Source organism: Typopeltis vanoorti, chromosome 8 (assembly GCF_054136105.1).
Source record: "Typopeltis vanoorti isolate ZY-2024b chromosome 8, IOZ_Tvanoo_1.0, whole genome shotgun sequence".
Lineage (NCBI taxonomy): Eukaryota > Metazoa > Arthropoda > Arachnida > Uropygi > Thelyphonidae > Typopeltis > Typopeltis vanoorti.
The window spans coordinates 38802654-38816504 of NC_143556.1; the positions used below are offsets into that span (position 1 = coordinate 38802654).

Genomic DNA, 13851 nt, shown 5'->3' on the forward strand with positions numbered 1-13851 from the left:
ACTGTATAAAGAGGGTGTGAGAGGCAGGTTTTTTCCGTGCAGAGTTGTGAATGATTGAAATGCCTTGCTTGAGAGTGTGGTGTCTGCAAGGAGTTTGAATTTGTTCAAGGCATGGTGCATGATGAGCTGTATGTGTGTGATAAAAGGACCTCCCAGGTGAGTCTTTGACTCTATGAGATCTTGGGGTAATAATAATAATAATTACTTTTAGGATTGTACTTCCACTGTGTTCCAATATCAAAAGTGGATGGATGAATAGGTGATATATATATATGTCCTTGATTTTCTGAATTTTATCACAGACCTCTTTGATGTTAGTTGATCTGTTTATAGAAGATGTGTATCAGATTCAAGAGGTATTTTGGCTTAGAGAAGTGATATATCATGTTTGAATGCAATCCAAGTTGTTACTGTCGGATATCTGTAGATGATACCCAACTCTCTGTCCTGAGATTTCTTGGCTACTGTGCATTCAGCATTCTATCATGGTTGAGTGAAAGTTTGAAGCCAACTAGATGTTTTAGATATTGCAAGTGTGGCAGCTTCTACTATACACTCTATGATGTGATCACAGCATCACTGAAAAAAGATAAGCTGACTATCACAGAATCAATTTCTCTGTTTATGTGGACACAGATGTCCACATAAAAGGATGGATATCATGGGGAAATGATCATTCTTGTATAAGTTTTTATCAGATTTCTACTTAAACAGTGAACCAATTGTTTAGTCAATGGCAGTGAATGCTTGGATAGGAATATGAAAAAAAAAGTTTCTTTTTGTTTTTCTTAGAAGAATAGATTATAACAGTCAAGCATCAACAACAGTCTCACTCTACACCCCTCCTTTCAATGTTAATATCACCTGTATATCACTTATTTGCATTCCCCCCCCCCAATGGAGGATTTAAATGGCTATAACAGTGGCTATTTAAATCCCCCATTAATAAAAGGTCCAGCAGTTGAGAGGCACATGGTAACTGTCTCTATGTTAATGTTTAAAAGGACTTGGAGTATGGTTGTCCAAACAGACATGTAGCTATACTTTTATCCATACTTACTTATATCCTGTCCTCTATCCTGACTTTATAGATCCTGATAACAATTCATAATGTAGGATCTTCACTAGGCTTTAAGTATATCTCTTACAGGCAGGAGATATACTTAAAGGAGATATACTGTGCTTCTGCCTGCATGAGGGCCTTGATGCTGTTGATGTTTCAGCAGAATCCATGACATTTCCATTGTAGAAATGCTTTCTTTCCTTAGTTATTTTTGGTGGATCCATCTGACTTCTGGCGTTGTGAGGTTTTGTTGTTTATAAGTGTTGGATTTTCCTTTTTTGGGAAATTGTGGATGACCAGCATCTATCTTTTTCTCCTCAGGAAAAATATCTAAGACATCAAAATCAACTCCACTTAGGATACTGGATATTTTTATAGTTTTATTTTCCAGATCACAGGGTATCTCTCTCTCATCTATTAATCGATCTAAAGGCAAGTGTTTAATTCTTTTGGATGTGCATTCCATTATTTTTTATATACTGGAGTAGGATATTTTTTGGTGTGTTCTTGGGAGTGAGACTAAATTCTTTTTTTTTCTCTTCTCTTCATCATTGCATTAGGATTGTGAGTAAATCATACTGTTTAGGGATGATGTAACTGGGAGAAGATGAGACTGTCATGCATGCAATTGCTTTCTTAGATGCTTTTGTTAAATGTAAAAATGATATTCCTGGTTATTACCAGGAAAGGTGAGGCTATCTTACATGTTAATGCACCCTTAGATGCTTTTATCAAATGTAAGAATGAGTTAAGTACCAGGACACCAGTGCTATGTATGAGAATTCATCTTGTAGCTCACAATTTGTTCATTTAATTCAGCACAAATCTCATCGGAAATCAAGAAAGCCCCACTCTGATATCACTCCTTTTGAAAAGTTTCAAGTTTTGTAGGAGGTTACTATAATTGATATTTCCCCAGTTGAGAGTTGATTTGCCTGTTTTTCTTACAGGATGTTTCAACTAGACTGTCCCCTAAGTACAGTCTAGTCTTTTAAACAGATTTTGGCGATCCTACCTAAAACCTTTCAGACTCTCGTAGATAAAGATTGGTAACATTTTCTCAATACAAAACACACCTGAGAATGAATTATGAGAAATATTTTACAGTTGCAGATGTTATTACAGATATTTTCTGTTTCTTATTTCTGGGAATGGTAAGGATATCTCATACATCATATCAACATAATATAATTTGGTTCCTGTTCTCAGACCAAGAGGAAGACGACGTACTGCAATACCCTTGACCACTGCAGGTAAGCCCACTACTCAGGCAATCCAGAACCATCCATCTTCTCTAAGCAGTGCAAGAGCAGGGTTTCCTTTCTGAATATTTATGGATTGCACCAAACTGTAAACATGGTAGTAAGGTATTTAATCCTGGTGATGATAGTCTGGAAGACAGAAGAATAAAAAATAAATCTCAGGAGATACACAGAAAGAATATGGGTAGAAAAGAATAGAAACAAATGAAAGATGACAAAGGCCAGAACCACATTATAAGTAGAAATCAAACAAGTACCAAAAAATTCTGATGAGTTCTTTTGTTTATATGGACTTGAATGAATGTAGAAAGTGAGAAAAGCAGAAGAAATAGCAGAGCATGGAATTATCAATTTATGAGGATGTATTACTCAGGTGGAGATAATGCAGCTATTGATGTGACTGGAGCCAAAGTGAAAACAGTAGTAGGTGAACTGAATAAGCTTAGTATAGTAAAAATATTGATGGAACTATGGCTGCATGATTTCATATCTGCCCATGTAGTACAAGAAAGTGTAGTTTTCTGACAAGGTCTGAAGGTCCAAGGAGGAGTGTCAGGAGGGTAAAATAGTTCCATTAAATAAATGCCAGCAAAGGTTGGTCGATTGGTAGAGCCTCTGCTACTGATGGCTTACAAAAAGTTAATCAAGTTTGAGGGCGGTTAGTAGTTGGAAGGGGATCAATCATTCGATGCTGTTGGCACACTCTCCCTCGATGAGTCTTTGGACTCCCTGGAGGTGTCACATAATAATAATAAATGAGGCTCAAAGACAGAAAAACATATCTCATGAATAATGGTGAAGATTTGGAAAAGTTGGTTAAGTTCAGAATTCAGAAAACAGTGAATGTATAGAGTTATCACTTTGTTATAGAATGTGACAATTGAGTTAGATAAAGGAAATGCTAAGCTATGATATTGTTGGACTTCATAAATGCAATGCAGGATACCGTGCAGGAATGTACTATATAAACTGGAACAAATGTGAATGGGTAAGTAGCTACTGAATAAGAAGATGGCTAACAGGCAGATATCTACTAGTAGTATGTGGTAGAACAAAATCAAAGATAAGGAAGTTGACCAGAGGTGAACCACACGGCTCTTGATCTGCTTCAGGTGTAATTTGTACATTAATGATATTGTGGATAATGCAGTTGTTTGCTGATGATGCTAAATTGTGTGAGAGCAACAGTAAAGCAAAATCGATGTAACAATTCTGCAGGACATCAATGAATATTATGCACTGTGCACTAAAAAGATTACAAACCTCCATGTTACATTGATTGGACTGGACTATAAGAAACTGATGAGACCAGAGATTTGGGGTTGACAGTGGACAAGGAGTTGAAGTTCGAAGAAGAAATTGTAAAAGTGGGTAGAACAGCATAAAGAAACATACTGACATACTGGGATAAAGACATAATTCTTCCTCTTTATGAGGTTACATTAAGTATACTGTGATCAGATTTAGTTGTCTCAATCATCTTCTGCCTATCCAATTTTTGTAACAAACAAACCTTTTGATTGTTTCTTAAAACAATCAACACATCTGATACCAGGTTGATCAAAAGGTTTGTTGATCACAAAAACTGCTTCATAGGCAGAAAAGAGAGGATATGATAGAAACATATAAGTTACAAAAGGAGTTCTACAGACAGATGAAAAAGGAATTTTTCAATATGTGGCAAGTAGGTAGAGAACAAGAGGTCACCTTTGGAATTGAGTATGAGTGTTGTTGACAAGTATGTAAGGTCTAGATTTTTTTTTGTATAGAGAACGAATAAGTTGCAGGAGGCGATTGTGAGTGGATAATCAGTTAATTAATTTACTGGCCTGTGTGAACCTTTCTTCATAACAGTCTATCAAATTACAATGAGCATAATAATTAGGGTGGGCCTCTCACAATGAGTCTTGGAGCTCCACAGAGATGGTTGGTTAATAATAATAATGACATATAGATACAGTTAAGGTGTAAATTTGGTGAGCATTCTGAAATTAGAGGTGAATCTTGAACCAGATTTCTGTAAATAATGAAGCTGTCCACCTGTTCAGGTAATCAGATAATCAATAAGACACAAACACAATCAAAGACACACAAAGAATCTCAGAAGAGATTCTTTGTGTGTCTTTGATAAGTGATTGAGTGTCAACAGAATATCAGTTTAGACCTTATGGAATGAAGCAGATGCTTATTAAAGATGAAGAAACAAGGTATATATTTAATTTACAGTTCTCTCCATTATTTCATGAATTATAGGATAGCTACAATCAGAGAGGTGGAGGACATCAATGAAGCTTCAAGGATGCCATTCAAGAATGTGCAAAAAACAAAAGTTATAATTCTAACTTATTTGTCATAGCCACTAAATCCATTAATAAAAGTGTTCAGGTGATGAAGGGAATTATTTCTGAGGTGGGCATATACAAGGCCAATGACTCATCCATGGTGTATACCTTGCCAGATAATTTTTGTTAGGGCCAGATCAGTTTGAAAGAATCAACTGCCACCTGATCAATTAAGTTAAAACACAAATCTGAGCCCAGTCAGCACTTGAGAGGGTGACTGACTTATAATACTCTGTCTAGTTGAGCAATTGAACAATAACTCTAATGAATACAGATGGCAGGAAGAAAACAGAAGAAGAAGAAATAGTTGAATTACTGACTGATCACATTAGGAGGGTACATCATTCAAGTAAAGATAATGATTGATGTGAGGGAGACAAATGAGAAAAGTGGAAGATGAACTGGGAAGGATCAGGATATTGCAAAGTCTCAATTAAGGTTAAGATTTGGGTGATGCCAAAGTACTCTGGAACTTTCTTTAACGAGGCATTCATATTTATGGAAACATCTATGTAGTGATTTGGTGTCATTCCAAAGGATCATGTTCTGCTAGACACAATTTGTTCAATTTCTTGGAGGTAATGTACAATTGGTGTTTAAAAAGGCATACAGAAACAGATTGGCCTCTTTGCACAAAATAGAATACCTTGCAGTTGCATGGGATTGAATAGACACCAAGTAGCATTAGAGATGGAAATTTATCTTTTGTAGATGGTATAATAGAACTAATTGAATTTATAGGCTTGAAAGTTGTGAAATTATTGAACTTCTTTAAGGTACAAGAACAGTGCTTGAAATTGCTGTACTATATGGGATGGCGATTCTGTTTGTTGTCTTCTCTTCTAAGAGGGTGGAGAAAAATGGTTAATAATCTTCACTATGGTATTTGGGTTGTAACCCTTGGGAATGGCACTTTCTTTAATTGTATAAATTTCTCTTTGAAGTAGATCACATGAAGAACAGATAATATGAGCTCTGAAAAGAAGGCATTTAATAATGCTACATTTTTGTGGGGGATGGTGAGCCAAAGTCTGATGAATATATTGATCTGTAAAGGAAGGTTTGCAAAAAATAGATGTTGATAAGGAACCATCCAATTTTTTTTTTATAAGGACACCAAGGAAAGATATATTTTCAGGTGATTCAAATTCCATAATGGATTCTATGATGAAGGTTATTTGTAACCTTCAGCACAGAATTTTTTTTGTAAAAATGCGTTTAGTTGTTCATGTGAATATTCCAAACAGCAAAGAAATCATCCATATAACAAAGTCATATTTAATAATGCCATATTTTTGTGAGGGATGGACCAAAGCCTGATGGATATATTGACCCTAAAAGAAAAGTTTGCTAAAATTAGATGTTAAATAAGGAACCAGCCAATTCTCTTTTTATAAGGACATTCAAGGAAAGATATATTTCCATGTGATTCAAATTCCATAGTGAAATTGATCTGTTATGAAGATTATTTGTAACCTTCAGCACAGATTTTTTTTTGTAAGAACACATCTAGTTGTTCATGTGAATATTCTAAACAGTAAAGACATCATCGACATACTAAGGTCATATCAAAGGTTTTGGATTAAAAATTAAAATTTTTTCTTCCAGTTGTTCTAAATAGAATTTATCAAGGATGGGAGATATTGGAGAGCCAATCACAATATCTTCAATATGTTGACAAAGCTTTTCATTCTTACTGAAATATCCAGAATTCGTGATGAACTAGAATATCTAGGGGGGAAAAAGGTCTAGATAATTGTAGGGTGTAGGCTAGATGAATATTTGTCAAAAGTTAAGAAATGTCAAAGCTTATCAGTACATCTGCAGAGGGAAATCTCAAATCCTCAATTTTTAATATAAAGTTGTTGTATTTTTAATATAAGAAAAGAAATATCCAGTTAAAGGGGAGACAGCCTGAGAGGAGATTTGCAAGAAGCCCTTCGGAATTTTGTATGTAGGGTTAACTATGCAATCAATGATTCAATGAAGATATTCTGATTTATGCAGCTTAGTTAAACCATAAATTCTAGGTGGTCTTGGACAGTGTGTTTTTACCTAATTGTCTAGTGGATTCTCTAAATGCCTTTTGTTGTTTAATTTTTTAAATTTCAAACTGTATTACAATGATGATCTATGATACATGAATCAAAATATTTGTAGTTAATCTATCTTTTAATTAAATAATTTTTCAACTGTGTCTATGTCTAATTTATACAGACTCACAAATAACACACAGTTATCTCTCGGTAAACATATTCTATTGAAGCCAGCATGGCATGAAGGAAGAGGTCTTGCTTTAGTAATTTACTTACACATTGTAATAAATTGATACTTGTGTTAGACAAAGGAAATGACTATCACCATGATATTTTAGTAGACTTCAAATGCAGTTGAAAAGATTCTTGTGGTATACTTCTTTCAACATGTAGCAGATATCCATGTGGTATCCTTTCCATATGGAGAATTTGATAGATAAAATGAAGGAAATGGAGCTAGTGACATGGATTAGAATGGGGCTGAAGAGTCTTCAATATATAGTATCATAATAATATGGGTCATTAGGATCAAGGAATAAGCAGGTAACTAGTGGTGTGTCACAGGGACTTGATCTGACCACTGTTTATTTTTACTTTAATTGACTGGTTTGATGGAGAATATCTAGTTGTTCCTTGAGGATGAACTAGCAAAGGTATACACTTGTCAGTCTATGTATGCTCACTGATTAATATCAACTAGCATATGACAGTGTATGCGCATAGAATAATGACTGCCAGCTCGGTATGACAAAGTGTTAGGGTATGCACTTTTTTTGCTGAAAAGATTAGAAGTGTATTACATGTACTCTGTTGTTAGAGAGGATGTGAAGATTACATTTTTAAGAGTGATGAACAAGTGAATTTGATTTCTAGAGGTAACTTTAGAGTTCTCTGTCAGTGAATAAGTTTTAAGAATGATGGTCATTATATAAATATAAGTTAATGTGGATCTATTGCAATGAATCTGCAGAATTCCAGAGATGACGAGATAACAAAAATTTATCCCAATAATAATAATAATTATTATTGCATTATCCTTATTATTATTATGTAAAAGTTTATGAACATGTTTTTAATATTATACTGTATACACTGAGTTAGATTTGCATTAGGAACATCCCCCCACCCTCAACACACCCAATTTACATATTTGCCACGATAATGAAGTACCACATGATATCAACATCATGTGCAGCTACTATCAATGGGCACACCCCATCCTCTGTATGTAATCAGTAAACATTTGCTAATAATGGAGAAATATTGGCAATGTAAGTCAAATTTGACCGTGGGCAGATAGTTGGGGTCCAGAGGGCAGGTACTAGTATTTCAGAAACAGTTGCACTTGTTGCTTGCTCCTTACTACTGTATCAAGGATGTACTTGGACTGGATTAACCATCAACAGACATCCAACAGAAGGGCTCACATTGGTCACCCACACAGGGTTCATCATAGAGGTGAGTGTTGGGTATCACAACTGGTATCTCAGCAACAATGTGTAACAGTCATACAGCTCACCCACTAGTACAGCAGTGTGAAACTTCAACCTATTTCCACATACATCATGTGCTGTACCTTGCTTTGCCTGGAGTTCCACAGCCAGAGACCCCAACAATGGTACCCATAATGATGGCCGGGCATCGCAAACACCTTGCATAGGCTAAGAAACGTCGGTAATGGACCCTTGAGAGATGGACGAAGGTTGTCTGGAGTGATCAGTCCTATTACCTGCTGCACCATGCTGATGGCTGAGTTCGCATTTGGCATAAACAGCATGAAGCCCTATCCCCTGGTGTTGCATAGTTGGGGTTCAATATGCCAATGGAGATGGTATTATGGTCTATAGATGATAACCAATGGACCTGACACACACTAGGTCCATTGGTTATCATCCCACTAACACTGAATGGTGAATGCTGCAGGAACCTGTTAGACCACCATAGGTCCAGTTAGCCGACCATCTCCATCCATATCTGTAGGAGGTCTACCCCGACCACAGTGCCATCTTTCAACAGGACAAAGCACGTGTCATCAGGCTTGTACCACTATTGTGCAGTTGGAGGAACATGACAATGAATTCACCACACTGCCTTGGCTTCCCAAACTCCTCTGACTGTAACCCAATTTGAACATGTGTGAGATATGCTAGAATAGGGTGTAAGAACTGCTGATCTACCTCCATGGAATGAGTGTGAACCAATGGAGTTGCTGCAGTGAACATGGGTAGAGTTGTGCATGGATGATGTTTGACACCTTATGGAATCAGTTTCTAGACGTCTATGAGCTGTGATTGCATAGAGAGGTGGACTGATGCATTATTAGGTGGGTGTTCCTAATGCAAAGCTAACTCAGTGTATAACAGTTATAAAATACTGTTGTACCGATAATTCTGTGAAATAATTTATTAGCATACAATAATCCGCTTAGAGCAAACTCGTACCTGCATTCCAATGATGGCATAGATGAAGAATAACATGGCAATGAGCAAACAAACATAAGGCAAGGCCTATAACAGAAAAATGAAAGATTTATTGGAGCATGCTTAAAACATGCACTAATCATTCCTAAACCAAATTTAAAATTTACTAAGGTCATAATGAATGAGTATGTTAGAAAACTTGATGCAGATTATTTACTATTTTGATAAATCCAAAAAAAGCAACCAAAACTTAAGCATATAATCCTTTTCATCAGAGTTACACAGTGATCACCATTCATTTCAGGCAAATAATGGAGGCTACAACCCATGTTAGTACATTTCAAACAGTATGCCAAAGAGACAATGATTTGGTCAACTGTTATTTTACTGGCCTGACCTCTAGTGAAAAAATAATTAATAAATAAAAATAAATATATTAATTAATTAAAAATAATAATAATAATAACTATATCAAAACTATATTCTGTTTATAACTTCATCAGAGAACAATTTCATACAGATAGTTTTATTGTTGTAATAGATTTAACGGTATTGATATAAACACAGATGGATATGAAAATAACTATTTATTAACTTAAAAGTTAATAATAAAAAGCTAATATTAAAAAATTGGCGCAGCAACTGAACAGGCTAGCCTTCTTAAAAAGGTGCCAAGATACCAATTTGATACTAAACTGTATAAAAATTAGGAACAAGTTTCACTCAGCCAAAGCCCAACGTATTTACAAACGAGTGATGTTAGCACTATTATGAGAACAGGTATATGCTACTCGCCGAGAACTTTCAAAAATAAATTCCTCCATCAGTGTAATATGTGATATATTATCTGACATTTTGAACCTGGAACTATGGGATATCTTGGATAGAATCTCCAACTCGACAGCCAATAAAGAATTTGCTAAAGTTAAAAGCCGACAATAGAAAAAATTTGAAATCGTCCAGCAACACAATGTTACGCAGCAGCCGCAATTTCATCAAGATGGCGTCATTGTGAACCTATCATCACAACCTTATCCAAAGAGGCCACGAGTGCATTAAGTCTTGGACACAATTTTGCCATTACTCCTAAAAAAGTTCCTAAAACCAAAATAATAGCTTCCGTTGAATGCAGGATATACCACTTGCCTCCAGCTATAGCCAATAATATTAGGTTAGACATGGCCAATATCCTAATCCATTCTAAGCCTCCCAAAAATAATATCCCACATAAAGAAATAATAGCTCTAAAAGAACTATGCAATAATAACCACATTACAATAACCAAATCAGATGAAGGAAACGCCACTGTAGTAATGGATACAACAGAATATGAAAGCAAAATGCATACTGCTCCAAGACCGGTCTACATATCAAATCATAGATCGAGATCCCACCAACTCACAAAAGAATAAGGTGTGCAAGTTACTGAACAAAGTCACTTCCTGGCCAAAAGAAATTGTCAAAAAACTCAATCCCTTGCATGTTAAAACACCCAGAATATATGGCGCTCCTAAAATACACAAATAAGGTACACCTTTGCGTCCTATTGTAGATAATATAAACAGTCCTACATATAAACTAGCTAAACATTTAGCCAAATTACTAGCCACTTACACAAACAATTCTCCCTCTTTTGTTAAAAATTCTACCCACCTAAAAAGTATTTTAGAAAACCACACCTTAAATAGTTCAGACCTAATGGTGAGTTTTGATATCACCTCATTATTCACTAATGTACCACTGATTGAAACACTTAACTTACTAAATTCACAATTTCCCCCAGATATATTTCAGCTATTTAAATTTACAGTACAGGCAGGTTATTTTACATGGAAAGGGAAAATATACAAACAATTAGATGGGACAGCTATGGGTTTCCCCCCTTTCTCCCCCTTAGCCAACTTCTACATAGAACATCTGGAAAAACTAGCTATCAACACAGCCACTCTCAAACTTAGTCTCTGACTAAGCTATGTTGATGATGTGTTTGCTATTTGTCCACATGGCTCAGATGTCCACATTGAATACATTTTTAGTGCATCTAAATAGCCAGCACCCTAAAATCCACTTTACAATGGAACTAGAAGCCAATGACTGGACACACTGATCACATGTCTTCCAGAAGGTTCCTTATCATTTTCGGTTTATAGAAAACCCACACATACAGGGAGATACTTACACAAACAATCACACCATCACCCTTCTCAACAATATGGCATCTTAAAAACACTAACCCATAGAGCTAGAGCAATCTGTTCCAATGACATTGCTCTCACTGCTGAACTTTCTCACCTACGTCACACCTTCTTAACCAATGGTTAAAATCCCCATAAGATAGATAACATACTAAATGCTACCCAGAAATCCCCTCTATCTACCACAGAAGACTACAACAAAACTATCAACCATCCCATACATTTGAAAAGATATCTAGGGTGCTTAACAAACACCAACTGCACACCGTATTTAAACCTCATGTGAAATTAGCAACTCTCATCTGTTCACCTAAGGACAAATGCACTCCTTTATCACATCCAGGAGTCTATGAAGTGCCCTGTTCTTGCCATCAAGCCTACTTACTAAATTCTGGACAGACAGGAAGAACTGTGGACATCCGCATCAGTGAACACAAAAAATATATCCGACACTTTTGCTATGGCAAGTCGGGTCTGGCAGACCATGCTTTGGATACCCCAGCACACAGGATCAATTGGAAAAAAAAACAAACGTAATGCACAGAAGCTTCTACAAGTCAGAGAGCTTGTACCTGGAATCAACAGAAGCCTTAAAACATACTCCAAACCTTAACAAGTATGGCTGTATAAATCTACCAAAGATTTGGGAGACAGTCATCCTAAGACCAAATTAATATTTATTACTTTTATTTTATTTCATTTTTTTCAAACTTTCTAAGACTATTATTTGGACTACTATTTCAAATTAAATTTTTTTTTTTTTAACCTAGATGGTACCCTATTAGGTCTTTAGTCTTGTGTTGCATGCTGCAATTACTTATATTAGCCCCACTGTTACACCGGATTGTGGTTGTCTTGTATTTGTAACAAACTTTGTGTTGTGTGCTCTGAAGATGCTGGATATAATACCTGCGAAATATTAGCTTTTAAGTTAATAAATAGTTATTTTGTTATCCATCTGTGTTCATATCAATACCATTAAATCTATTACAACATGTCTGATGAACACATAAGCCTATCCACACGTTTAGATAGTTTTATTATTAGAGCAAAAGGTGTCCTAATTTAACATGAAAGTTGTTATATTAGAGTTAAGAGCCTGGATTACATATAGTCCTATTTATAATTAACTTTTAGACGAAAAGGTTATGTGGGTAGAATATGTGCCTTCCATATTCATGGGATTTTGGGGATAATTCATGGGATAATTATTGTTAAAATTATGGTGGTTGATAAGAATTTCACAGGCATCCTTAAATTTACGTTCATACCACGTTTTGGTGTGATGTAAACAACAAGTGCCTTTCCAGTCAATTCTATGTAGAGTATTCAGGGCATGATCAGAAAGGCCAGATTTACCATAGTTATTAAATTTAATGTGCTGTTTATGTTCCTTTTTTTTTTGGATTGGAATTGTGCATCCTGTTTCACTTATATAGGGCAAATTACAGGTGCAATGAATACAGTATACTCCAGGGTGGGCCAGTGAAGGAAAAACTGCCAGAAGGAAGACGTGTGACAAGATTGTGATGAGGATGAAAGTCAGAACATACTTCCTTTTCTAGATCAACTTGTCACACATCCTCCTTCTGGTAATAAGTTTTAAAAGAGGTAAACCGTGAGTAGACATATCGGTACACAATAAATAACGGAAAAAACTCACGTGGAAAGATTATTTATTAGTATATTTTTCGCCTGTGTGTCACAGGCATCTTCAGTACATTAAGCTCAAAATTAAACACTAACTGACAATTTCAAAAAGCGCCACCTAAGTAGCTGGTGTAAGATAACTAAAAAGGTCAATAACTTTCCTAAAAAAAAAAAAAATACAATAAAAAGTTAGGAAAGATTAGCTGATTTGTAAAGTACTATCTCCCATAAAGGGGATAGACGTAAGCCGTCGGATCTGTTTAAGTTAGGAGAATGAAGTAGAGTTTCACGTGTTTCTTTATAAAGGCGTTCCATGAGAAACTGACTTTTGTGAAGAACTCTTGTCTTTCTCCAATGAACTCTGTGTCTAGTGAAGATGGCATGTTTTTGGAATTGTCAGTTAGTGTTTAATTTTGAGTTTAATGTACTGAAGATGCCTGTGACACACAGGCGAAAATTATACTAATAAATAATCCTTCTGGTAGTCTTTCCTTCATTGTTTACCATAAGCCGACACATACTGGCCAATATATATATATATTGGCCAGTATGTGTAGGCACAAACTCCTACCACCACCCAACACAAAATCTAGATGTCATTAATACACTAAAAACAGGGCTTTGAAGATCTGCTTCAGTGAACAAACACTAAAGATGAATTAAAAGTTATCAGCAATGCCTTCCTGAAAAATGGCTACAGCCAAAATACTATCAACAAAATTCTTCACAAGACCTCACTTAAAAACAAAAATAAACTAGATTACAATAAAACTATAACCCTTCCATACATTATAGGGATATCAGATAAAATAAACTACAGAAATACAACCTTAACGCCACCTTTAAACCTGCTGCAAAACTAAAGAACTTACTTAACTCAGCC

General features: G+C 35.6%; 1 protein-coding gene across 1 annotated transcript in view; it reads right to left on the reverse strand.

Moving 5' to 3' along the window:
- The window catches only part of LOC150103937 (voltage-dependent calcium channel type A subunit alpha-1-like), a 1762795-nt gene that overhangs the window by 704167 nt on the left and 1044777 nt on the right, over positions 1-13851 (reverse strand). The window contains exon 30 of the mRNA XM_090397103.1: positions 9145-9210. Within this exon, the coding sequence (XP_090253229.1) occupies positions 9145-9210 (66 nt within the window). The remainder of the gene's footprint in view (positions 1-9144; positions 9211-13851) is intronic.